General features: G+C 31.5%; 3 protein-coding genes across 11 annotated transcripts in view; 1 reads left to right on the forward strand and 2 right to left on the reverse strand.

The window, feature by feature from the left end:
* The window catches only part of LOC129804479 (ras-related protein Rab-37), a 31,000-nt gene extending 12,833 nt beyond the window's left edge, over positions 1-18,167 (reverse strand). Inside the window, exons 1-3 of one of the 3 annotated variants that reach the window (XM_055851813.1) lie at positions 17,860-18,167; positions 17,298-17,565; positions 17,101-17,211 (exon numbers count right to left, since the gene is read on the reverse strand). In XM_055851813.1, the coding sequence (XP_055707788.1) occupies positions 17,101-17,211; positions 17,298-17,564 (378 nt within the window). In that variant the 5' untranslated portion in view covers position 17,565; positions 17,860-18,167. Of the gene's footprint in view, positions 1-17,100; positions 17,212-17,297; positions 17,566-17,826 lie in introns of all 3 variants that reach the window. The other 2 variants (XM_055851812.1, XM_055851811.1) reach the window with 2 other exon arrangements.
* LOC129804471 (heparan sulfate glucosamine 3-O-sulfotransferase 5) overlaps positions 1-27,873 on the reverse strand; it is a 271,187-nt gene that overhangs the window by 86,012 nt on the left and 157,302 nt on the right. The window lies entirely within an intron of this gene.
* The window catches only part of LOC129804452 (pre-rRNA-processing protein TSR1 homolog), a 59,411-nt gene that overhangs the window by 27,921 nt on the left and 3,617 nt on the right, over positions 1-27,873 (forward strand). Inside the window, exons 5-6 of one of the 7 annotated variants that reach the window (XR_008751987.1) lie at positions 11,824-12,132; positions 12,363-14,455. The exons of 2 other annotated variants lie outside the window; for them this stretch is intronic. The gene's annotated coding sequence lies outside the window, so the exon portion shown is untranslated. Of the gene's footprint in view, positions 1-1,696; positions 1,843-2,456; positions 2,542-11,823; positions 12,133-12,362; positions 14,456-25,631; positions 27,551-27,873 lie in introns of those variants that run through there. 4 more of the 7 variants (XR_008751986.1, XR_008751988.1, XR_008751989.1 and 1 more) reach the window with 4 other exon arrangements.

Consider the following 27,873-nt stretch of genomic DNA (forward strand, 5'->3'; position numbering starts at 1 on the left):
TCCCTTGACAAACCTTCACGCGCGGGAAAAAGAAGGGATTGGGAATACATTTATAACACAAAAAAGTATATGAATTTTTCCTTAGAGGGTAATAATATTCGTGCACAAAGAACACTCCATAGTGAAATTGCAAAGAGATGTTGAGGGTGAAAATTATAAGAGATAAAAGAACAGAAAGGATTATATCTTCTGCAATATCAAAAGGGTTACTCATGTGGGGATATTTAATGTTTTCCAGTTAAGATACAAAATTCTTATGTCTCGTCATTTTGTAATTTGATTATAAGTCGAGTATAAGCTTTTTCCTCAAATACAGGATTTGATGCTCTGAATTTCTTAGAAGTTACTCAAAAGCAGCATATACAAATTATTAATATATACGACTTTCTGTTTCATTTTCAAAGTGAGCATAAATGTATATAGAGAAAATGATATTTTTCAAAATGACGAATAAGTAAAAAGTTTAATTTTTTCACTATGAAATCTTCGTCATATTCCACGAAAATTCATTTATTCAACAGTTTGAGTCACATATGAAAACGTGCTTAATGATAACTATCAAAATATTGTACATCAATCTTTAAATGCACTTTTAATCCTATTAGTTGTTATTATATTCTATTGTGTATTCTGAAAAGTTACTAGATATGGCATTACAATGTTAGCAAGCTTACAATGAAAAGCTAGTGATAAACCTACATCAGTTTATGGTATGTGGAGATTCTCAAGGTGAGGCAACGCGGAACGCGCACAAATTCAGTTAGATTTTTGAACCAAAGTACACGTAATGCAATGATTTCGTGTCAAATTCGTAAAATATGCATACTTTTTGTTTAAATTTAAACTATAATATTTGGGATTCGGATAAACTGATTGAAAAATTATATATGATAAGAGAAGCACATATCGAGACTGCAGCTCAAATTGTCAGATTTGCAGCACGGATCGCCTCCACGAAATGAAATAGATTTTTAAAAATTAAAAACTACTTAATAACTACACGGAGAAAAAAAGAGGGTGCGATTAACATTTTTTCCTCAGAAATTTAACACTTTTTAGGTGTAAAAATATATCAACTATCAACATTTTTAATGTTAATTTTACACCTTATTAAGGGTAAAATTAACATTTTCGGAATGTTATTTTAACTTTTTCGGATTTCTCTCAAGTGTACGTTTTACCAAATGTTTTGTGCAAAATATATTGCATTTGTTAATATTTAATCTACAAAATCAATTTTCTCGTCGAACGATCCGGCCTTCACCTGATTAAATATGGATGTATGTATATATAAAAATGACAAAAAATGGTTTAGTGCCAATATCTTAAGGAAATTATTTAGCTGAGATTCTTTTGTGCCTAAAGACCTAATTTTAAATCTTGGAGTCAAAAAACGCGTCGAACCAATTTTATCCATTTTGCCCAATAGTTTGTTCGACGCGATTCAATTTTTGCGTATTCCGAATTCCGAGATACAAGCACTTCGAGTTGGAAGCACTCCGAGTTCGCCTGTAAAGAATCTCAGCTACCATAAGCTTATTTGGATTTATCACTAGTTTTCTGGGGATATCAGTGGCGCAATAGGCAAGTCCGTTGGGTCTTGGGTGGATGAGATCTCTGACTCGGCTCTCACAGTTGTGAGTTCGAGTCCCGCCCGGTGCAAACAACACTGAAAAAGACATTTTCACTGTCATAGCACCGCCTCTGCCCAAAAAAAACTCCGGGGGCATGGAAGAAGCATTCACACTACGGAACAGGCACTTCTGGGCGGTCTACACATGGAGACTTAGCAGATTCTTCCAACACCGGATACAACATGATTACATTGTAAAACATATCCCGGGATCCCTTTAGTTACTTTAGTTACTTTATGAGTGATAGATCAGAATACCCTCTGTAATTTTATCGAAGAACTTGATCTTCCAGAAACGAGATAATTCAGGAGGATACATATATTGTAATTTGAATTCCTTTTTATCGATCAGTCAATGTGACAAAAAATCAACCATGACAGAAAATGGTTAAATTTCGTGAGACCTTTCTTTTAAACCTAAAGAGAGCGAGGACAAGTACCACAATCGCAAAGAAAATGGAAGCCGTCGAGCAATTTCAATACTAAAAGTCGTTGATAATTTTAAAAAATGACATTTACTATGGTGCGACCCAAATGTCAAATCTGGAACCAAATATGTCCTATAGCGAGGCTCTACTGTATTTACGAATTCTAGGTTTTAGCTTTCAGGATTTTGACTTTCGGCATTTGGAATTTTGACCGGGCCACGAGAAAAGACTTTATACTCATTTGATGTCACACCTAATAAATTGATTGATTTGATATATTGTCATCTCTATGTTTATCTCACCCTAATGCGGCCATCGCCGTCTTAGCATCGATATCAAAATGTTAATTGAACAGGAGACAGGTCAAACTTTTTTTTCAATTTTACTCCTTACAGCTCGGGTCGTGGAGAATTCTTCAGAAAGACAATGATCTATACAGAAATATGAAGTTTTATTTTCTAAAGTAACAGAACTTTGATGCATTTATTTGTTTTACTGATCCCGCTTGCAGTTCTTTTATTAGATATTGTGGCGCATTAATATTTTTATTATTAAAGTAGATCATAAGTGATTTTTGGTTAGGCGTAATACAACCTCTTTGTAAAACTTATAAGAATTATGAACTAATAGTTGTACCATAAGGACTCATATAGACTCATACTGACACTCAAAAATATAACCTGTAAAATTTGGCTGTAAATGTTTTTCCGAAATTGTCATACTGAGCAGCTAAAGATCATTGATTAGAGGTCTTTTGTACGAGTTTCCCTTACCTAATCCTTTGTTGCGAAATTTTACAAGGTAAATATTCTCGAGGATCAGCCTGTGTTTATTAGGCCCTAACATTATAAATATTAAATAATAAATAAATTAAATTAAATTAATGTTAAACAATTACATAAGAAGATAAAAAGATTTCACGACAAAAGATATTTGTCACAAAATATTCTTAATATTTCATCGTAATTTCATATAATTTCATCTTCAAATGTACAATATACTTATTTGCGCCCTAAGCCACTAAAACTAAATTGAGTACCCTTTTTGTGAATTACACCATTTCACTACTCTTGCTCATATTTTCCCTATTTTACGTAGATTTTGGCATTTACTGTGTAAATAAAATTAATCATGACCATATCATAGGGCAGATAATGAAAATAAACTCAATTATGATAATGATATACGATTAAAGAGCAATTATAATGAAAATTCTCCTCAACATCCGTCCAATTTCAAAGGTTTTCTTTTGTTTCTTATCTCTATTGTAGTTTCAAGTGATATATTGAAATATTTTGAATCATTTCATGTTTAAAATGATTTCCTCCCTGTTTCCTCCATCAATTTTTTCATCTTTTTTTTAGGTTGATTGTATAAATATATATAATATGTCTGGATTGTAGGAAAAAAGGGGGAATTCCACGCAAATAAAATTCAATTTCACTCTTGAAACACCAAAAGGAAAGTATATTGAGATATTTTTCTTCTACATTTCGCATTTTTTTTTTTTGAAAGAATATTAAATTTCACTCCATCTTATCAATTTCTCTTCGGAATCATCTTGGATAGCGATGATAGAAACACGCGGATTTGTTTTGCGCAATTTATGTAGAAATGCCAATTATTTCGTGACTCCAATAAAATTGCTAATTAAAGCTTTTTGTTATAGGGAAGAGTCTCATTTTATCACGTTTTTAAGGACGCACAGACGCAACATCAAAGGATTTACTGTTTCTGTTTTTTTGTCACACTTATTACACAGTGTTATTTTTAATTAATTTTAGAGAAACAATTCCTTGACCTGCATCCTGAATTAGGCTTACAATTTCCAAGAATATTGGGAGATTGAAGTGGAGAAAATTATAGTATTATTGGTAAATTCACAATAGTGTTGCGGGTAGTTTACTTTTTGTAATATTTCTTTACCCTGATATTAAATAATTATAAGAAAAAAACGGTTACCATTAGCCTTAGATCTTAAACTAAGGTTTGAGACTTTGAGATAGAGATCAAGAAATACGAAGATAGAGTCGAAGGAACACCTATTGTCACTCTAATAAATCGTATCATATCATGAGCTATTGGCATCCTATTTTATACCATTTGAGATATGAAATTTGTACACCTATCCTTATAGGGAAAGGTTGATTAATGGAAAAACGTTATATGATTTTCATTTTGTATTAAATATTAAAATTATTAAATATTAATTAATTAAAATATTTAATAAAATATTACAAATTAATTATTAATAGATAGGGTAAATGTCCTAATTCAAAACCATTTCCAGACGCTTTAACTTTGACAGAAGATTCAACACATTAAGTTCATATTTTTTTCTGAAGAGATTTACATAAATTTGCTCCTTGACTCTTCTAGAATGTTACAGTTTAGTGAAAATTCTTTAGATATAATTTGAAAACTTCTAAAATACGAGAAAAATACGCGAGCGTAAAATGCTTCTATTGGAAACAAATTAATCCAAATGGAGACAAGGGAAAGTTTCTAATTGGAGACAAACAGTGTAAGTGAAACCGCGACGAAATGCCTCCAAAACCTTGTTGAATTGCTCCTGAGTGGAGGATTTGTTCTTATTCCTGGTCTTTTCTCCTTTCCTATCTAAAACAATAAGAAAATCTCTCCAAAAAATCATATTTCCTAGGTTTCTTATTGAAGCATTTGCACACTGAGAAAAAAAAGAGGGTGCGATTAACTTTCTTTCTTCATAACTTTAACACTTTTTAGGTGTAAAAATATATCAACATTTTTTAATGTTAATTTTACACCTTTTTAAGAGTAAAATTAACATGAAAATGGGTTACTTTAACCCTTAATACACCTAAAAAGGGTAATATTTACACCGATTTTGGATCAAAACTGCAGGGTAAAATTAACATTTCCGGAATGTTATTTTAACTTTTTCGGATTTCTCTCAGTGCAGACACTTCAGAAAAACCCTTTTTTGTTCACGAAATAGGTAATTATTTCATTTGAAAACTTCACGTACCGTTAACAATAAAGATTAGCACTTAATTTAACTGAAATTAGCCAGAAATATGACATAAATGTTAAACGAAACGAATAAACAACAGTCACCTCATTGTGTTCTTCATTGGAAAACATGGTCGATCCATGAAAAATTCCATGGTGAAAAGGTACACTTTTAATTTTTCTGAGAAATTAACAAATTAAAATTTGTGAATATGAATGGATTTTTGCTTTATTTGGAGCAAAATTAACTAAATAATGAAACTGAGGTATAGAAAATATATAAATATACCAATTTAGTACTGTATTTATCGTGAAAACAATGACGTTTCGATTTGGAGTAGCGAAAAATTTCCATTTGGAGCAGGTTTTGAATTAGATTAATTTACCCTACATTAAATAAATTAAAATATTTTGACGGAATAGCCAATGAGTGTTCCCTGCCGATCAGACGCTCTATTCGACCCTATTTTGTTTTAGTATTTTACACACATAAAACCCTACATTTCATTCTTAAAATTACAATTCAATTAATGTACATATTATATCATCTTTTTATCATCGTCCCATGCGATGCGGCCATCGTCGTCTTATCCTTGAGTACCACTCCAGGATAAAAACGATGGAAAATCGTTTTATACCGATACAAATAACATTGGTAGGGTTGTTTGTTACAGAGTTGGAATGTTGTTTGTTACTTTGACGTAAATTTTTACATTTGTTGTTTAATTGGGAAAAGAATTTTATTTTTTTTTTCTATATTGCTCCATATCTTGTTTTCAGGATTGACAATATATTTCCCGTTTTTACTGGGCTACCAATAAATTGTAGTAGGGTGGTTGAATGAGGGAAAAGCTCAAATTACTCATCCATTGGGAAGAAAAGTTTGTCTTATTGAAAATACCTTTTCTCATCTAGTTCCCCCCATAAAAAAATAAAACAGAGTCATATAGATAATAAAGTAAATAGCACAAAATTCGAAGGGGAAAATGCTAATTTTGGAAATCAAATTTCCGTTGTCCCATTGCTTAATCATCATACGGAGGGTGAGAATATGTTGAGGAAAAGCCAATGAAAATTCCTTCCATCCCCTCATTGGAGACAAAAAAAAAATCATGTCTAAATTTAATCAGAAGGGAAATATAATTTAATTGCCATTTTTTCACTGCAATTTTTTTTTCTATACTAAATACTCTTCAGTCGTGCGTCAAAATAAATTATTTTGGAATTTAGAACGGGATTCTTCTTCAATTTACGTGACAAAAAATACGCCAGACTTCTACCTCCGGATATTGTAGGGAAGGATGGTTAGGAGTATGACGTTGTAGAAAAAAAAAATTATCTTGTGACACTGTTGAACTCAATATAGTCGTTGAAAAGTGAAACCTGTTGAGTGAAGCTTCGAGAATGATGTTATTGTCTGTTTCATCCTTCGTGCAAAATTTCTAAACTGAAACACTCTTTTCTCATTCTTTTCATTTCCCCAGGGATTTTACCTATATCCATATATATGTGAAGTCTATATAGAGAAAAATTCTTGAGACTATTGAGAAAGACAGAGACTTGAGTATTATTTAATTAGAGTATCATTGAGAATTAATCCTCCTCAAAAAAGTTATTATAGGAAAATGTAATTTGAAATGGCTCAATTACAACAAATCCCTCCATCCTTTGCAATTTCACACAAATAAAGCTCTATTGAGTCTTCCTGACGCAATAACATTCCTCACGTTCACTTGTTGAGTTAATTAGTAGCTTAAGATAGCGTAAAATAGCACTGGAATGCTCTATATCTGGTAATCCGCAAGATTTCACAAATGTTACTGACTTAGAATAAGTCTCCTGGGAGAGGGAACAACTGCTCGCGATGGTTGTTCGTTAGATACTGGGGGGTTGAATTGTGAATTGTTAAATATATGAGCGCAAATCTATTGACACTGAAGAGCGACTGATAACGGCCACAGACACGCGCACTATACATCAATGTCATACACGAATTTCCTATCAAATTTTGTACCCCTCCGCATTTTCTCCACGGCATCACAAAAATATTCCACAACATCCCCCTTTTTTTCATCCTGTTGCTCCTCACAAACTTAGTGTCACCATAGTAGATAAAAAGATCCATACATCCACAACTTTATTTATAGACATCCAATATTATGTTGTGTGTCCTTCTTTTTTGACAACCACATGATAAAATCTAATATAAAAAAAAAATCTTGTAGTGAATATTACTAACAGGATATTGAGTTAAAAAAAATCACAATATTTACAATTTTTTTTAAAAAAGCTTTTTATGAATGTTCATTTTTTCCCTGTCTCCCCATCGCTGACACACGAAACTTTTTGCCCCATCCATAATTTCAAATAGTCTGAAATCAAAACCACAAATTGAGTTAAAAGACCATCGCAATGAAGGTCAACATCATTGCCATTTTGTCTCCTAATTATAGTACTAACTATATATACTCCACTTGTTCACCTCATATATTTAGTCTCCTCTTTAACTCCGACTCCCTGGGTTAAATTTAAATTGAGCCTGGGAAAAAGTGTTAAAACCACCTTCCTTCGGTTAGAGTCTAATACTCACAGGAACACAGAAATTTCTTCTTTAATAGTCATTCTTCAATTAACTTGCTTAAATGATAATAACAAGGTAAAATGTAAATGTAAATTACTCATTAGGTTTTGTCGTTTCCAAGAATTTGATAACTCTTACCATGATATTCTCTCATGGTAATAATGCATCATAATATTCTTTGTGGAGCAAGTTTTTCAAAATAAATTTAACATGTTAAACTAGCCAAACCTAGAGGGTTTATTTTGTTTACACCAACTCTTGTGGAGTAAAAATGAGCAACATTTGGGATAAAAAGGTTCTGTTGTGGACTAAAATTAATTTTAAATGCAAAGGACCAATTTAAAGTTGTTTTGCTCAAGTTGAATATTTTGTGTGTGAATTAAAAGAGAGAGACACAATATAATCTAATATTATGTTGTGTGTCCTTCTTTTTTCTTTACTCTTTGCGACCAAACGATTACAAATAGTTACAAGCAGGACCTCACGTGTGCTATCACACTAGGATTTTCACAATTTAATATTAAATTCAATTGAGCCAATTGAGCATTATAAAATTTCTAGAATTTACTTAAAAATTCTCACAGCCGGGACACATTGTGCAAGAAATTTGCTCAATTTTAAATAGTGCCACGAGATTTTTGATTGTAAATGACTCCGGAAAATCTGTGATAGTACTTAAAATATCTTATAAATCACTTATCTGTTAGACAGAAGGATCCCCAAAGCCCAGAAGAAAGGGTTGTAGGCAATGGCGCTCATAAAAAAACTCTCATACAGTCTTGTTGAAAATCTGTATGAAGGTCACCCCAATTGCGATTTCTTGACACAATAATTTCCTTCGAATTGCTTTGGAGGAACTGAGCAATTTACTCCCGATACTGTAGCTTCGCTCGCGCACAAGTTTATCACTAATCACTGTACTTATTTTATTTTTTTGGCCACATAACAATTTGATTCAAAAAGCTACTTGTTTGACTGCAATTAAATTGAAATTAATGAGCAATTTTAACATTTTATTTTGCTGAATTTAAATTTAATTCAGCAACCACATTAATGCTATTTTAGCATGTTTAAACATATTTTGATAGGCTTGTTTATATCAATAAACAAGCGAAAATCTATCTGAAACTATCTGAAAACAATTCATCTGAAAATTAAATTGAATTTACAAATTGAAAAATCCTAGTTTTATATCACGGTAAGGCCTCTACACATTGGAAGCAATTTTCAAGGAAATCGTCTACACTGCTGTAAGTGGAAACGTCAAAATTCCGTTAAAAATCCAATTTTTGACGAAAATTGCTCCCAGAGGCTTTTAGACTTTAGAAGACTATGTGGGTCTCAAAAATTAATTCTGTACGTTCTTTTCAGAAGAGTATCGTTCATACACTCAACTGAACTTCATTTCATTACTCTAAAAGTTGAAAGTCCAACATTGTACATGAAATATCTCAAAACCGATTTAAACAAATTAGAATTTGTTTCAAATATCTCCGATGTCTCCGATTTCCTGGGGTGGAATGATAACTTTTCGACACTATCGAATCGATAGTATCGATAAATCTATATCTGTTAGATTAAGTGAATGTCGACCTTTTATGCATTGTTGGGCCATTCATTATAACATTCTTAAAAGAATGTAATTATTGATAAATATCTAAATCAATTACAGGAAGTCCTGCTACCGTTTAAATTTTTCAGAATCGACAGTCGATAGTATCGAAAATAAGTTATCATGTCACCCCTGATTTGATCAATGGTAAACAAATTAAAATCCGGTCATAATCATATATGGTGAACCAGTAGAGGAACTGTGACTAATTTCGAACACTGATAATCCTAAAATTCTAAGTTCGAAGTGTAATAATTACAATATCAATTGTAATTTTAAGTTATTTGTTTTTTAAAAGTTTTGTTTGACAGCTATAAAAATAATTTATCATATTTATTTTCCCTCAAAGAATTTATTACATCTAAAATTCAATAAATATGTATTGTGATACTGTACGTTCAGTAGTAAACGATTAAAACTACATTCCACTTAGTTTTATAAAAAAAATGGAACAAAAGTAATTAGGGTAAAGTACTCTCCCTTCGAACGTTCATGCTTTCGAATAATGTGAATTTTCTTTAGGTTTTCTAAAGAGACTTAAACATTTCTATTAAATATTTGTTTGCTCATTATCAATTATTGATAATTACGAGAAAATCATGTGGAAATCTTTTAAGAAAATTAAAAGAAATTCATACTGTTCGAAGGCATGAACGTTCGAAGGGAGAGTACTTTCCCCTAGTGGTTTGATAAAGATTAGATAATTAGATTATATTTGCAGAGTGCACGAACTATACAAAAAATAAAATATTCCGTGAATGATATTTTTCGCATAATTTTTGTGTAAAGGAACCTGGGGCACCACCAAACACGGGGTAGTACCAAACACTGCGATTTTTTAATCAGATAATCGACTTCAGAGTACAAGACTTACAGAAATTTATAGGCATTATAGGGAAGCTTCTCTACTGAAGAAATGGTCGAGAGAGTCCAAGTAGTTTATAAATAAAAATTAGTATTTGGTGTTACTCTGTGTTTGATGGTGCCCCAGTTTCCTCTACATGGCGGTTGACTATCGATTTAAATTAGTTCATAAATTACAAGAAAATTTCATATAATAATTGTTAATAAATTGCATTTTTTTTAGTCCGAAAAGCGGAAGTCGATACTTTTTGTTTGATTTCTAGGCCGGTAACAAACTTTCGGACATATAAAAAATAAAATATTAAAGGAAGTAAAGTTTACCGAGTACTTTACCGATTCAATACTGATTCGGACTGATGCAGCCGGATTGGAAATTTCAATATATTTCCAAAAAAAAATGAATTTAAGCAAATCAATTGAAAAATGAGCTCTTCAGAGTGGTTAAACAATGATAGATGGATGTATAGATAGATAGATATTTATTCATCAGCATTGTATAAGGAACAGCACAAGAGAGGCAAAAGTACATTGTAGTACATCATTAGTAAAAGACTTTCAAAAATTCGATGTCGAAAATTTTTTTGATCATTATATGTGGACGAGAAATGTTCGCCTAGGCTATCTTCCAAGAATTTTCGAAAATAAAAGAAATCGTAAGATCCATTTTCGAAATAAACCAAAAAACATTAGAAGAGGGAAAAAAATATCTCGAGATGATGATTAATTCATGGTGGGGTCACCGAAGACCGGAAGTTAATATCTCTTTACGTTTAAGCGCCAGATTCGAAAAAAATGAATTCTATATGTTGCCCAGTCTTAGAGTTCGAGTAGTAATACTTTTTCCAAGTTTTATAGAAATTGTACTTTTATTGAAAACACTTTCAATTGACCTGAAAAAAAAGTTGAAATTTATTCAAATTGATTTACACTAACCCTTTTCACAAGTAATTCCAAATAGATCTGTCAAACAATATGGTTTGTTACTTGTCTTTATAAATTTATTCCCATGGTAATAGACTTATTCGAGCTTTAAGCTGGGATATTTTGAGAAAGTGCTTTCACAACTTGTGAAATAATCCGACCAGAAAATATTAATGTTTAAAGAGAGACTTTATAATGCGATAAAATCATAAGGTACACCTAATAAATGTGTTTTCAATATAAATTAGATTTATGTGCAATATTGCACGGGTATTTATAATTTTTATTGATATCAGGGCTGATGTTCTAGAACTGGCAGTTATTTGTTTGTTAGTATCATTAGTACTAAATAAGGTCAGAAAATTTCAAGGAAAAGCAAATAGAAAAGGTATAAGACTTCTATTTTCCCTTCGGAAATTTTCTTATTTCCCGTAGTAATAGTAGATGCTACAAATTCTATTGATATTTCCTCTCAAGTGAATTTAATAACTAAAGTAATTTGAGAATTTCCGTGCATAATTTCAATAAGTAAAATTTAATTAACTGGCAAATCGGACTGATTTTCCACACTAAAAGTGCATTATAATGTGACTGACTGACTCCCGGTTTACCAGGTAACAATGCTTAGTGAATTTTCCCTTTTAACAGACCACGATAGCGTACCGCACAATTAATATCGCTAATCGTCCTGAACCCATGAGTCTTTTGTTGGAAAATTAAGCACCCCATTCTCCCCCTGCATGAGCTCCCAGCTGTGTCACCCACAACATCAAGGCATATGCTTAATTTCCAGACGATGAGGGTGGATGTTGGGGAAGAATGGTTGCGTTACTATGAACATTTGTACCGTAAAATGATGTTGAACTTGGCGATTGGGTTACCTGGCAGCTAAACTGCACACCAGGGTCATTACTATGACAACCAGATGTTCTGATTTCAACCTATCATTCCCAGCATCGCATGAATGTACCCACCACATTTCAACTCATCAAATCCATTCCCTGTTTTGCTCTTGAACCATCAACCACGCTTCATTCCCCAGAAAATATATGCCTTGAAGTCAACCACCTAGCTTTTTCATCAATTTTCCAATTAAATCTTGGTAAGGAATCTAACTTTGTGTCCATAATAATTTTTGCCTCTTTTACCGTGAAAAACATGAAAAACCATTTTCAATGTTCAACCATTTTCCTTTGAATATTTTGTACATTTTGTACATCTGTTCCTGAACACTTTCTGTAAATCTATATAAATTTTATGTATATACTTTTCAACCTCTCACAAATATTCTCAATCACTCTTTTCAATGTCAAATGAATCATTTGTTTGCAGATGCCTGAAACAGTGGTGGCTCATTTCCAGGAAAATTCGCACTTCAAATGCATTGTTCAAATAATTAATAATACTAATAATACAAATAAGTTTTTGTAGTTTATTAGAACAAGAGTATTGCAAATAATGATGAGGTTCGAATGAACTCTAAACATAATTATTATTTATTGCACTACTAAATCATGCAGGATACAAATAAAATTTTAGGAACATTTTACTGATTTATCATGTATTATACATTAACAAGAAAAGTAATACGGCGGCTCGCAACGCAACGTTGCAATTGCAAGTGTATCATGTGGTATTGTTTGTATTCACATCCAACATTCTCTGCAGAGAGTCTTTTTCAGTCAATATTAATTAAATACATATAGTAAGGTGGGGTAACTGGATCGTTTTCCGAAGAGTGCTACTTAAACGCTTGTTTTTGGACTGATGAAATGCTTTTTTACTTCTTCTAAATTCATAGATTTATTCACTGTTTCATTCAGAAACATAATATAAAAAAAATTTATCAATAATATTAGAGAAAATTTATAAAATAATGATAATACTGAAATAAGTCAGCATGCACTAACTGGGTCGCCTTTTCGCTAATTCACTATTAAATAAACCTTTGGATTTAAATTACTTTTTTCACAAGGAAAAAACAATAAATGTTTTCAATCAACCAGCTATCATTAGCGAAAATATCACAGATAGAATTTAATTTTTAGTGAAGAACCCAGCTGGTACAAGATTGAAATTAGTTGATTACACTCACTGTATTTAAATTTTAAATATTTAATGGATAAAAATATTATTTTTGCTTTTTCTCAAACTTGTATAGTTATATTATGTTACTGTAGTGACTATATTACGGAAATAAAAATAAAAATATTATTTTAAGTGGATTAGTCATAAACGATCCAGATAGCGAAGCGCCCGGATTAGCACACTTGACTGTATAAAATTCAATTTGCAGAAAAACAAGCAGTTTTTCCGAACTAGTAATATCTCACTGAATTATTTTTGTTAGTAATATAGAAACCAATCTTTTTCTGATGTGTGCTGTGCTGAGAGCACCCTCTTAATTTTAAAATAGGAGAGGATGGAGCAGTATCATGAATATGAACACCATTCAAACTAACAACGTTCCATTTGTATCTCTTACATATTGACTATCTGATAATCAACAGAACAATTCCTTAATTGTTCTTCCTCCTAAAAATCTTTTCGAAAGTAGTGCATGCGTGAAACTACCCCACCTTCCTGTAAATCTCTAAGCTTTATTTTAAGCCGACCTTGAGGTAACTTGAAACTTTCGTTAGAAATATTTTATTTTGGTGTCAATTTTTTGAACTTATAACTTACAAAATTTTACTAAATTAACTTTAAAAAATTATCATCATAATTTTCAACTGCTTATCCTTATTGGGGTTGCAGGCCCATGACTTGATGTTATGGGCCTATGATGATTTTTTAAGTTCATTTAGTGGAATTTTGTAAGTTGTAAACTTAAAAAAAAATGACACCAAAATAAAATATTTCTAACATAAAGATTGCAAGTTTCCTCAAGGTCGACTTAAAATAACGCTTATAAAATAATGCTTATAAAATAAAAATAAATAAAACTTAAAAATCTAAAATCAAGCTATTTATATTTTTGAAGCTAGTTGTTTTCAAACCTTCATATACTTAAAATTTTTAATTTTAACTTTAATATCGCCTTTGATTTTGAGTGCTTAATGAACTTTGTGCATTTTTTAAGATTTAGTGTGTATGTAGAATTTTGATTGATTGTTTATTATTATTATATTATATATTTTTTAAATTCATTCATTTCATTCATTTTCAACCGCTTATCCCTATTGGGGTCGCGGGATATTTTTAAAATATTTATTTATTTATTTTTTAATGGACTTATTTAAAAATAGAAAATTTTTAATTTTGACAAAATAATTTACCATTATTTAAGTTTTATCGCTGAATTGAACACGGTCTTTATCTTTACGATTTAGGCATATTGCCTCCTGCAAGTTCTTACTGCACAGGATTTTAGATACAATTCGACTTAGGATTGGATATTAAAGTGTATACATTATAAAAAAAAATCTTAATAATCAAAATGGAAAGTTTTAAAGTAAATCTCTTGCGAAAGTGCACATAAATTACGTCTATATGCTTAATTTTGACAGAAATGTCCCACAATAGGTATATCAGTAAAATTTTGAAAAATAATAAAAATTTCCAAGGAATTTCAATTCCTTGGAGCCAATCTATACCAGTTATGTGATTTTTTCACAAGGAAATCTTAGATTTTATAAAAGAAATTGGATTTCATAAAGAATTGTAAAATTAGCATTGATTGCGACGGGTTGACTGTAGCGGTTTGTAATTGCGTAAAATTCATACCAAACCAAAATGTCCCAAAGAAACATTTGAATAAATAAACAAATGAAATAAATAACCAAAATATATCTCTATTTCTCGGAAAATCTAAAGACGTGACTTTAAAAACAAAGAAAGTTAAATGTACAAAAAACGCATAGAATTCATTAAGTGCCCAAAACCAAAGGCCCGGGGCAGGATTAGCCAGAAAATGAAATTTTTCTTTGTCTATAATTCATGAAAAACATGTTTAAATCAGGCTGATAAATATTTCAATGAATAGGGCGAGGGTTGATTACTTTAAAAAATATCAGTTTGTTCAGTATTCTTTCTAAAGAAAATTTTAACGCAGGACTGTGTAATTCTGCCCCGCTTCCCCTGAGAAAATTGCGAAACCTTCGGGAGCTGCTAAAACTCTGTAATTTGAAGCCTACGGAAGAGTGCAAATGGGTAGTAATAACTTTCTCTCGAGAGACATTCCTATCGAAAAATGTTGTTCTTATAATATCCTACTCATTTAATTACTGTATCAATTTGCTTTATAAAACAATTATGTCATTCAAATAAATATTATTTTCTAATAGGTTAAGGGGTCTGTACTGAAACTTAGAATAACAGATCAATATAATGAAGATTTCGAGATATTGCAAAGTAATACTAAAATATTCATTGTAAAATTGTTATTGGTTATTTACATAGTCTGATTTTTATAAAATATTGAAAATTATTAACAATATTTTTTTTTATAAATTGATATCTTCAAAGAAAATTTGAGGGTTCTTAAGGTTACCAGTCGTCAGTTATGTTCTGAGAACTGTTCATGGCTGAATTTCTAATTTTTATACAGTCTTTTCATTTTCTCAAAAAAACTAAAAACATGATTTTTTATAATTTTTTCTTCGGTAATAAACAATTTATTTAATAGAAGCTCTTAATTATATAAATATACAACATTTAAGCTATATTTTTTTGAAATTTTTATTTATTTATGTTTTTTTTTTAATTCAGCCGTTGGGACATAATTTTTGAAGACTTTTTCGAAACGAAAACAGTTTTTTCGGTAGACAAGATTACTCACAGTTGATTTATCTAAAGCCAAAAAACCAAATATTTCCTTATACCAAAAGAGTTATGCCCTATTAAGCCGAGAGACGACTTAGTGGAAAATGAAGGAAATTTTTTTTTATCCATTATTTCTGATATAATTACGCTAGGCCGTCTCTCGGCTAATTTTCAAGTCTGTCAAAGCCTTTAAACTCGTACTTGAAAAAAGGATTTTGTTGTTTCTTTGATAATAACTTATTTTATAAGACGAACTGTGTAAGGCAAGATATGCCGAAAATGATAATTTTTGTAGAAAATTGTCCCACAAACCAATTTTCATATTCTTCAAAAACACGCCGTTCAAGTACGAGTTTCACTCATCTTTTGCCAGGAAATATTTGGTTTTTTGACTTCAGGTCAATCTACTTTGTGTAATCTTGTTCATCAAAAAGTTTTTTTTTCAAAAAGCTTTTCGAAAATCAGGTCTCAACGGCTGATTTTTTTTAAATTTTCAAATAAAAATGTCAGAAAAAGTACCCTATATTTTGTAGGGTCGAATGAACACCTCTTCGACAGGGGACCCCTATTGACACTTTTGTCAAAATGTTGAAATTTATTTAATATATCTAATAAAATGTAAGTAATATGACGTTTTTTAATTAATCTACGTTTTTCGATAAAGTTAAGTGTTCGAATTTCGTATTCCAAATGGTACAGAGTAGGATGTCAATAGGTTCTGACACGAGTTCTTAAAGTGTCCATAAGTGTTCTTTCACCCTACTTTCAAAAATAGACGAAATGAGGCTATTTTTTTTTAGTTTTCCTGACCCACGTATTGTACATAGAAATTAAGCTCAATAAAAAAAACATATTTTAAAAAAAAAACAATATTTAAACTATTAAACAAAATTATATTTCAATTTACCTATCTAATTAATATATGTTATTCAAAGTCGAATTATACACAAAAGAAATATTTTGGTAAATTGTTATCTTGCACACAATCAACCGACATTTCTCCCCCTGAGGACTTGACTAATAAACCTTAGGAAATTTCACAATACACCCGACACTTTAAGAGATAATCTGGGATTTGTGCTAAGGAAGCTCCAACTGCCATTGAAATTGCTCATATCAATTTGGGGAAGATTTTGGGGCCAGAGGGTGGAAAATTTCTGACAGAGAGATTATTGTTCAGAAATGGCTCAATCTCTCTCAATACGCATTTGAATCTTCCCGCTAGGGACTTTTATTGGAAATTTCAACTTCAGAGCCTTATTATGAGTTTTTTTTTCTCAAGAAAAATGCTATTTCAAGGACTTACGGTTAGTGCTATTCCAACTGTTGCAGAAAAGGCTCCAGCACGAAACTCCCCGAAATTATATTGAACAAGAAGGGATGTCTTTCCCACTCCTGAATCTCCCAAGAGGATTGTCTAGCAATCAGAATAATTCATTGAGTTAATTGATTATTCTCTTTTCCGTTCTTAAATCAAAAGGAATTATTAGTCATTGTCCGAACCTTGTGAGTGAGATTTTCATCGAACTCCTTGGTATTGTCGTCATCTTCGATTTTATACGACTTCCAATCATCATTTTCTTGAACCCCATTTTCGATTCCATACATACGAAGTGCCTCAGCTGGTGGTTTATAGCCAGGATAGCCCGAAGGTGATGGTGTTCGAAAATCCTCATCTTCAACATTCAAATTGGAATTCTTGTTGATTTTATACCTTCCTGTTGCCTCATCCTCAAATACTTCATCACTAAGGCTATCATCCGTGATCATTCTGCTCACACAATTGTTCCATGAAAAGCAAAGTAGAGAAGGTCGATAATTGTAGATTTTTATCACGTTTTATGGCGCAACAGAAAAAGAAATGAATTTTGGCTAAAGAGGGGAAAATGCTTTTCTGCGCACATGCAACATTATCAATCAAAAGTTGACAATATGAAATGCACATTGGCTGAGAAAATGTAAACATTAATTAAATCACGATAAATTGCACAATATTATTTGCCCCTCTGTGAACTTTTGACCTTTCGCTCACCTCTGGTATTTACCTTCTTTGAATTTTTCTCACCTCACGTGACCTCTTATCGCCTCAGCAACACCAACGAAATCTCACACCCCCTTTTCCACTTTATTGTCTCCCACGAGAAAATCTTCAATAGTACATCCTTTTTTTGTGCGTTTTTCCCTATTTTTGAGTTCACGAGTATTGTATTAACATTCTTTAGGTGATTTTTCGGGGGTATCTATTGAAGGCAATTGTGTGATAATATGATAAATTGCAGAAAGAAAAAAGTTCAGAACGAAAACACACACACAAAACACTTTTCCTGAGAATCACGCACTTTTCCAGCTGCTTTCCTACTATCAATTTGACATTTAGGCGCCTAAATATGTTTGGGAAAACTACCACGAAGGGGAGGGATGTTTAACGGAAAAACTTCACTGCTTAGGAGCTCTTTTCCTGGAATCTTCTATTTATTGGATAAAAATATTTTTAGGAAAAAAGAATAGAAAATGTGTTGAGAAAATCGATTAAAGACCATTTAGAAAATATTCATATTGGAATAAAAGAAGATAGATTTCTTGGTGTTCATCCCTATTATTTGAATTCAAATGGTATCTCCTGTTATACTTTTGCAGTACTGAGGTCAAATTTCTGAACGTAACCATTCACAACGGGTTACTGATTATTGTCTATTTCGTTTGTCGATTGCCTGACTAATCGGAAATTTGCCATAGCCAAAACCAATTATCTCGTGCAGCACTCCATTTTGTATTAATCCGAGACACTTTCCCTTTTTTTAAGTAATAATGAGTCAAAATTATCTTTACAAAATGTATTAACCAATAACCAGTGAACAAGTACCCTTTGATTTGTGAAAAAAAATAAACCAATAAGAGAAAGTTATTAAGAGTGAACTTCTACACTGAGAGAAGTGTAAATATTATGCTTTTTAGGTGTATTAGGGGTTAAAGTTACCCTTTTTCATGTTAATTTTACCCTTAAAAAGGTGTAAAATTAACATTAAAAAATGTTGATATATTTTTACACCTATAAAGTGTTAAAATTATGAGGAAAAAAAAGTTAATCGCACTCCCTTTTTTTTCTCAGTGTAAGAGTAAAGCAAATGTGACTTCTCAAAATGGTGTTATTCATGAATTAAAAAAATAGACAACTTCACTAAAAACTGTTTTCGCATTATTTAATATGTTTTCACGACATTTTGCCATTTCAACAGTACTTTTCATCAATTATAATATATTATAAATAAATAAAGCAGGAGCAAAGCGTCCCAGCTTTTCTGAATGCTCGAACTCACGAGATAGAGCACTGCACGAATTTTTCTTCACTAATACTGATTTAGATTTCATACTGGTTTAATTTTAGTACCGATTGGAATTGGTTCTTAAATCATAAAAGCATACTTAAAATTCAAAATAAGTTAAGAAGTATATATTTTAGAAGTTTGTGACTTTAAATCAACTTTATAGGGGACAGTGCTCATGTTTCGTAGGATCCCAAGCTTCATAATGACTAAATTTTTTTCCTATGTTTCTCAATAAAAATGATTAATCGCACCCATATTTTAAAAACTAGGAAAAATTGCTTAGTTTATAAAATACATTGATGAGTCACATTTATTCAGAAACTTTGAAACTTAAAAAACTTCGAATGGGTTGGGAAGAGAAGTGGAGAAATAAATAAAAAAATATATCTCGTGACAATTTCGACAGAGACTAGAAGTCAATAATATTTGCCGTTAAGAATATTTGCCATAGAAGATAAGCACTGTGCCTAATACTTTATATTCAATGCGCTTGCTTAATAAAAATGTCCAATTTTGGCCAAAAGATAGGGCATGATCTTCTAAAATGAAAACACTTAATCGTGCGACTAATAACGGACGCTGCCAAAATTACAGGAATTGCAATAGGAAATTCTCTAGTTGAAATATTCTTCAGATATTGACCTTTCAGATTACCATTTGTTCCAATCTATGCACAATAAAAGACGACCTTGCGAAACTTTCTTCAAGAAAAAACAGGCACTTCCTTAAAAAAATGGAATTGATAAACTTATACATCTTTCGAGGACAAGTGTTAAGATCAATGGAGACTATATCCTCGATTACACAAATAATATTTCTAAAATAAAATATCTGTTGAAATTTACATATGGGAGTCCTACGAACTTATGCAATCATCCAATATTTAGTATAGGAAACTTTTTAACTTGAGTTTAAAAGTTTAAACCAAAGTTATGGAAAAAGTTTTACTGCGGTTTTAGATCAGCTTACATTTTTGCTTATATCGTTCAAAATTTATTTAAGAATGCAATTGAAGTTTATGCAAATGAGAAGAGATGACATGAGAAAAGGATTAAATGTTAACTCTTTTGGAACTACACCATTACGCGAGTAAGCTAATTTCACGAATTTCACGAATTAACCTACGTAAATATGCTAGACTTGGTCATTCGTATAGTTTGTAGTTATCGATATGAACTGGATTTTTATGGGTTCTAAAATAATAAAAAAAAAATTGTTTTCCTCATAATAACTATATTTTTTTGGGTAGCTAAAATCCCAAAAGATGCGGAAGAGTTACATGAAGATAGTTCAGTAGAAGTATCAAGTGTTTGTAGTAGTATCAGTACCGTAAAATCATATGACTTTGTGTCACAGGAACCATCCTAATTTTAGACATGAAAAGCTTTCTAGCAGAATTTGCAGTTGCGGTGAAACTTCCAGAGAATTCGCAAGGTATCTTTAATATACCTCACTATAGGTATTCCCTTTTATGTACATGTTTGTTACTATGTGATACTATAAATTCCATCGTTATCTGTATTGTTTCTAGATATTTCTATATCAGCGTAAAGTGTCCGTCCTCTGGAGCACACATTTCTAAACGTTTCTGATTTGTTTCGTATTTCTTGTAGGATTCCTATATTGAGGATTAAATAACTGAATCGAGGATTAAATAGGTTGTTCCCGCTTCTTGTAATGGCGTGTTAACTCAAAATATGGAAAACGTATTACAATTTTGTGCCATTAAATTTCTCAATAATTTGGGCTCTTTGGTACTAATAGCTCTGATCGCATTTAAATTTCAGTACTTTAGTAATAGTTGGATTGGGATTGGGACTCACATCATTCAAGCAAAAAAGAACTTGACCATCTCTGACCTCCCTGTCTAGATATTTAAATAATAAATTTTGCAACGACTTAAAATTATTTAAAGATCTTATCTATCTTAAGCAGTTTTAGTTGTTAGAATTTATTCGTTGATGGTGTAATGTAAGGAACGTAAGTTAAAGATCTCATTAAATATTATTGTACAATTATTGGGAACACTACAACTACTACAACTTCATAAGAAAGTCAAGGAGATGGATTCCCTCCGGATTCGTCAGAGGGTGCAATCCTTTTAGGACAGGAAAACATAAAATTCTTTACCTTGACTTTCTTATGCTATTGCCGCTGTTAGTAATCTACCAAAAACTAAGTGGACAAGTGGATAATTTATCTGTATGGAATTCGTAATGTTTTCAATTTGGAATTTCAGTGTAAATTTTAAAGCTTTGCTACAAATAAATAGTACCACACTGATAAACTTGCTCTAAATCAAAAAAATGCTATATATTTATTAAATTGTCTAATTTAAATTAGAAATTTGATGTTTGAAAACGAATATTGTTTGGAAACATGGCTGATTAACGGTAAATCCCTTTGGGTAAAAAAAATTTCATTGTGACTAATCTTTATTTTAAAATTCTCAATTTAAAATAACCATGTGGGATTTAATGCGAATATTGACCTGAGATCCCTTAGCAATTATTTTATTGCAAGAACAGCTCATTTCTTTGGAGCTCGGGGAGGTATATTTACAACAATGAAAAGAAGTGTCTCACTTTCTTCTCTCTCTCTTGTGGCACAAAATAATTATTAGGACGTGGTGGATGGCAAGTCACAGGAGAAGAAATATAAAATATATCGTCCCAGGTATCACCAGGGCGAGTGAATGCGAGAGAAGAGGCAGAAAAATGGAATAAAAGGCAAACATCTGCTACTTCTGCTGGAACCATCGACAACTGTTCCATAGCTCGAGCACTCAGTTTTTTTCTTCATCTCTTGGTAATGCCTCCTATTCTCACCCAAAAGCTGGCTCTTCTAGCCTCGTGCCCGATAGACTATCCACAATCACTCACCAATTACTCACTCTCGGGTTCTTTTGCATCTTTCCACCGCACGTTCGTCCCGACACTTGGGTCTCAGTCTGGCCGATGAATGTCTTCCGCACGCTCACAAGGGTCTGCATTATATCTATTTCTTTAGCAAAAATTGCCCCCAGAACCCCATTTACCGACTCACCCATTTCCCAATTGCGATAGCCACAAGAAAAAGAGGATATATAGTGAAATGTAACTTCAATTGCCTGGGTATAATTCTCCTTCATGTTCTCATCATCCCATATAAGAAGTGCCTTCTGAAATTGAAAAAGAGGGACCCTCTCCATATTTAATCAGCCTCTCGAAATCTAATAATAATTCTCCAAAATTATTTCTCTCCCACATTTTCCACCATCATTTTCATCGTCTATTTAAGAAGGGCGACAAGAAATGCTTCTGAATATTTCACTGCCATCAAGTCAAATCGAAGACATGATGTCTCAACGATTGAGGAAATAGACAACAGTGACAAATGAGTGAAAAAAATAAAACATATTATTAAGTTAATTAAAATAAAATTCACCTGTACAACGTACACGGGTTTGTTTAAACGTAAAAATACAATAGCGCAGAAGCAAAGCGACTTTGGAAGACAATCGATGTTTGATGCTAAGTTAGCGAAGTCATAATTTTTTGGTGATTTGGTTTCCAAGAAAGTCTCATTAAAATTTCACAATATTTTTTTTAAAAGCTTATACTCCCTTCAAAAAATGAATAGTTTATTTAAAAAGGTTAACAAGGAAATTACGTTTTTATGTAAATTCATATGATAATTTTTTATCATTTCATCAAGAAAGTTAAAAATTAATGTCTTTGATTGTAAAAGAAATGATAAAATTTAAAAAACCAAAAATTTATCACATGGTTTTTTTGCGAATTCTCTTTGCATAAAAGTATAGGCTGGAAAATGCTACACTGAGAGAAATCCGAAAAAGTTAAAATAACATTCCGGAAATGTTGATTTTACCCTGCAGTATTAATCCGAATATGGTATAAATATTACCCTTTTAGGTGTATTATGGGTTAAAGTTACCCTTCTTTCATGTTGATTTTACCCTTAAAAGGTGTAAAATTAACATTAAAAATGTTGATATATTTTTACACCCAAAAAGTGTTAAAGTAATGACGAAAAAAAGTTAATCGCAGCCTCTTTTTTCTCAGTGTAGAAATGTCAGCTTAAGGGCAGAATCACATTCATTGACAGTAAAATGCTCACCGTATTTCGTTAATTTAGGCATTTTCATTGCAATTTTTACGCAAATTCTTGATTACCGTATTACCTTATCTCATACTCAGTGGCACTAGGTGAAAATAATATAACAAAATTGAAGAAATAAAACGAAAATGCGATAATCGGTGAGCAAAAAAAACTACGATTTCTCTCACAGTTTTTTTTACTCACCGTTTATCGAATTTTCGTTTTCTTTCTTAAATTTTATTATATTATTTTCACCTAGTGCCACTGAGTATGAGATAAGGTAATACGGTAATCGAGAATTTGCGTAAGAATTGCAATGAAAATACGTAAATTAACGAAATACGGTGAGGATACGACGAGCATTTTACTGTCAATGTGATTCTACCCTAAAAGATAATTTTTTTAAACTTTATCAGAAACCATTTAAATTATTTATTGGGATTTTTAATGTTTAAAAATAGTGATATTATTCTAAGCTTTAATGCCTTTAAGCGAGGTGAAAATTATGAAGTTATGATTTATCTTTGCATCTCAACCAAGTGATTTCTGACCTATATTTTGAGTAATTTACTGTCCAAAATAGTTTTTTTTACCATTTCAAGGTTTTGAAGATCAAAATGTTTTTTTTTTATTTGCGGAAATTGCTATTTCAATTATCAAAAAAGGGTATTTCTTTAACCCTTAAAAATCAGTGGCACACCTGTAATTCAAAAATATAAACAATTTTTTTGGCCGTAAAAATTTATTTACTCTCTAAATTTCAGGACCCATCACTGGTTCGTTCAAGGATTAAGAATTACTAAGATTATTATCTAAAGATGTTGTTTCTATAAATTACCTAACAAATATTTTTTTAGGGTAATCTACGCGCACCCTGTCTACGCGTAAGGATAACGAAGTAAAAATTAAAAAAAAAAAACTGTTTTTTTTATTGGCGCTGGCACATTTTGTGAATTTAATGAAATTCAATCCATTGAAATTTAAAATTTCATTTTATTTTAAAATATATTGAAATATACTTCAATTTAATATATTTATTTAATTTTAATTATTTATAACATAACCAATAAGATTTTTAGAACCAGAAGCCTTACCCAACTGCATAATAATAAGAAAGTTGTCTTTTTTTTTTAAAATTAAGTAATAAAAGTTTTGATACTTTTTGTAAAAGGATCTAAAGGCGAATTCTGTAACGCTCTGGCAATGCCATATGACAAATTGGGTTCAAATCTTAGGAGAACTTTTTCGAAAATGCTATTCTATATCCGTGACATTGCCATTTCAGCTTACGTGGCATTGTCAGAAGTCACATATTTGAGAGTTGTGGCACTTCAAATGACAATGAATTTTGTTAAACAAATCAAAGTAAAACTTGCTATAACCCAAGAAAATAGGCTCTAGTTTTAGAAACATGGAAAACTTTGGCGAAAATAATTTTTGCAAATTTCGAGAAAAACCTTACTAATTATCTAAAAAAAGCTAAATATCAAATAGAACTAAAAAACATCTTACCAGTTCATAAAAGAAATCGAAAATTAAAAAACTCTTGAATTTGCCATATTGGTAAATGTTCGAAAGTGATGGGTACTTTCTCAATAAACAAATATGGTAAATAAATTAAGACGATCTATAGGCTGAACGGTAAGAGATACCAACTTGGATCTTAGGAGCACCGTTTGAATCATTTCAAAAATATGTTTTGTTTCGGGGTATCTCGAAAACACGTCCCTAAGTCAAGGATAATAATCGTCTCTGAAAAGAGTATTTCTTAACCGATTAGAGCAAATGGAATCATTTGAAAGATCTTAAAATCTCGGTAAAGTCTGAACCGCTAATGGGCCGGTAATTTATGAATTTATCAAATCACATATTTTAGTACCTATTCCACTAATCTAGGATGCTTTATTATATTAGGACATTTGTTTTTAAATTTTAACCCTTTAAGTACGATTGTAACACCGGTGTCCCATAAAGAAAATAATTTTTCCTGACTACCTAAAGTTATTTTTTTCTTATGTCTGTACATAATTGTAAAGTAGAAGGTTAAAGGAATCTAGAATATTTTTTACAAGTCTACCTATTTGCTATGTAGTAAATATTTAAGCTCAAATTTTAAATTCTCAAATTCATAATTGATTTTATTTATTTTTTATACTTCCAATTTTTTTTAAATAAAACCCTTTAGGAAATAAAAACTACAATACTCATACGTAATATTTTTCATTAAAGCGAAAAATATTATTCATTGGTATTGTCAGAAAAATTACTTAAAGTTTTGGGCTATTTTTGTCCCTATCGTTCATAGAGACGCAAAATACACAGAATCAGACTCTGTTGGACTTTCCAAGGCTAGATGTAAGACTTATCATTGATTATGTTTCTCAGTTTAATTTTTATTGTTGATTTTCAGTCCGTGAAAAGTGCCTCGTCGCTAAAGGGTTAAACCTCAATTGAATAAAAATTAGGAATAAAGATAAGGATTGGGAGGACTCGATCGTCAACTGGGTTGACATGTGTCGAATAGGCCATACGCTCTTCACTTACAAACGAACAGCTATGGCTGCTGTTGCTGTTAAACATCCTTATAATTATATTTACACTTTATAACTAGCTGTTGTGTATCTCGGCTCATTTTTTTTGTTTTGATTTTGAAGATCAATTTACGTTTACGGTTCTAATACTGAATTCAGATTGGAGAATTAGCCCATCAGTTTCCGCAGGCTTCAAAAATCTTAATAATAAACTATCTTGTTGATTTTTCCAAATCTAATGGATAATTTGCCCTTGATATCCAATCTGAAGGAACAATTAACTAAAAAATCTTGCCTGAGAAGAAATTAGAATTAGAGGATTTAAGCCATATGGCTAATACGGGCTTCAGACCTAAAGCGTAAAATAGACACAGGGATCGACTTAGGGATCAGCCCGAAAAATGAGGATTGATGTCGATACACTCACGGATCAGCCCATAATTTGGAGGATCAGGCTGGTCTTCTAAATTCATGAGGTTTAGTGAAATTACGGGGATTAGGCGACATCAGCGCCGGTACTGAAAATAAAAAGCGGGAAGGTCAGAGTACTCCTTCCTGTACGAAAAATCCATTGATAATGCTCTTAAGAAATCCTTCAGCAATCAAAGTGTGGAGATTTACTAGAAATTTACGCTGAAAACGCTAATCCTTGATACTAAATACTCAGTGTATGATAATTTGGGCTGATCCTTCACCGCCAAATTTTTCGAGCTGAGTATTCTCCAGGATCAGCCTGTGTCTATTTTCGGCAGGCTTAGCCATATGGCTTAACTTCTCCAACTTCTTATCAATCAAGATTTTTCATAAAATTTTGACTTAGAATTGTTTTATAAAACCTAAATAATCTATTGGATTCTAAAGAAGCAAATTAATTGGTTGTTTTAAGATTTTCAGACCTTCTGGAACTGGGCTAAACCTCTAGGCTGAAGACGGCCTAAAGCGGTCTTCAGACTAGAGGTTTAGCCCAGTTCCCAAATATCTCAAAATCCTAAATAGCAACCAATTTTATTGCTTTTTCTGAATTTAATAGGCCATTTTGTTCTTAATAATCCAATCTTAAGGTAAATTTTTCAAAAAATCTTGATTGTTGAACAATTAGAGCAGTTAACCCTTTAAGGACGATTGGAACACCGGTGTCCCATAAAGAAAATAATTTTTCCTGACTACCTAAAGTTACCTTTTCTTTATGTGTGTACGTAATTACAAAGTAGAAGGTCGAAGGAATCTAGGATATTTCTTGGAAGTCTTCAGCTATTTGGAATATAGCAAATTTTTAAGCTCAAAAATGACGAATTTTTTAATTCTTATAATGAAAAATAATTTTAAATATTTTTTATACTTCCAATTTTTTTTTAAACAAAACCGTTTTGGGAAAAGAAGGTATAATTATCAAACATATTATTTTTCATTAGATTGAAAATTATCATTCATTAGTATTGTTAGAAAAATTACTTAAGTTTTTAGGCTATTTTTGTCCCTATCGTTCACAGAGACAAAAAATATACCAAATCAAACTCTGTTGGCTTATCGAAGGCCAGATATAAGACCTTTTACTGATTTTGTTCATTGGTTTCATTTTTATTGCTGATTTTCGGTCTGCGAAAACTGTCTCGTCGTTAAAGGGTTAAGCCATATGGCTAAGTCTCAGGTCTGAGGCCCGTATAAGTCTCAGGTCTAAAGCCCGTAAAAGATCGCAATAATTATATATTATAGATATTGATTAAATTAGTACGTGTTGCTAGTGTATCCAACATATTTTTTTCATTTTTTTAATAAAGTGAAATGAATCTATAGTAAACAAGAAGATTAAATGATTGTCTCAAATTTAAAGATAAATTCGACCTTGAGATAAGCCAGTCAATCAAAGAACCATGCGATACGATATGGAAATACGATACAGAAACATCCCACGCTGTTTTAATCCCAATCAATCAATGAGTTTGAGCTGTGAATGGACAAATGAAAACGAAAGCAAATCTCCATCCCCATGGGCTATTGGAAGACGAGATTGGGATTTTGGTAGAGAAAAGGAAATTATTCAAATGGTGCGTGCATTTTCGTTTCGAAGACGCGCCAAAGAGAGAGAAAAAAAAGACTAAAAGAATTAGATAATTCATGTGG

Source organism: Phlebotomus papatasi, chromosome 2 (genome assembly GCF_024763615.1).
Source record: "Phlebotomus papatasi isolate M1 chromosome 2, Ppap_2.1, whole genome shotgun sequence".
In the NCBI taxonomy this organism is placed as follows: Eukaryota; Metazoa; Arthropoda; class Insecta; order Diptera; family Psychodidae; genus Phlebotomus; species Phlebotomus papatasi.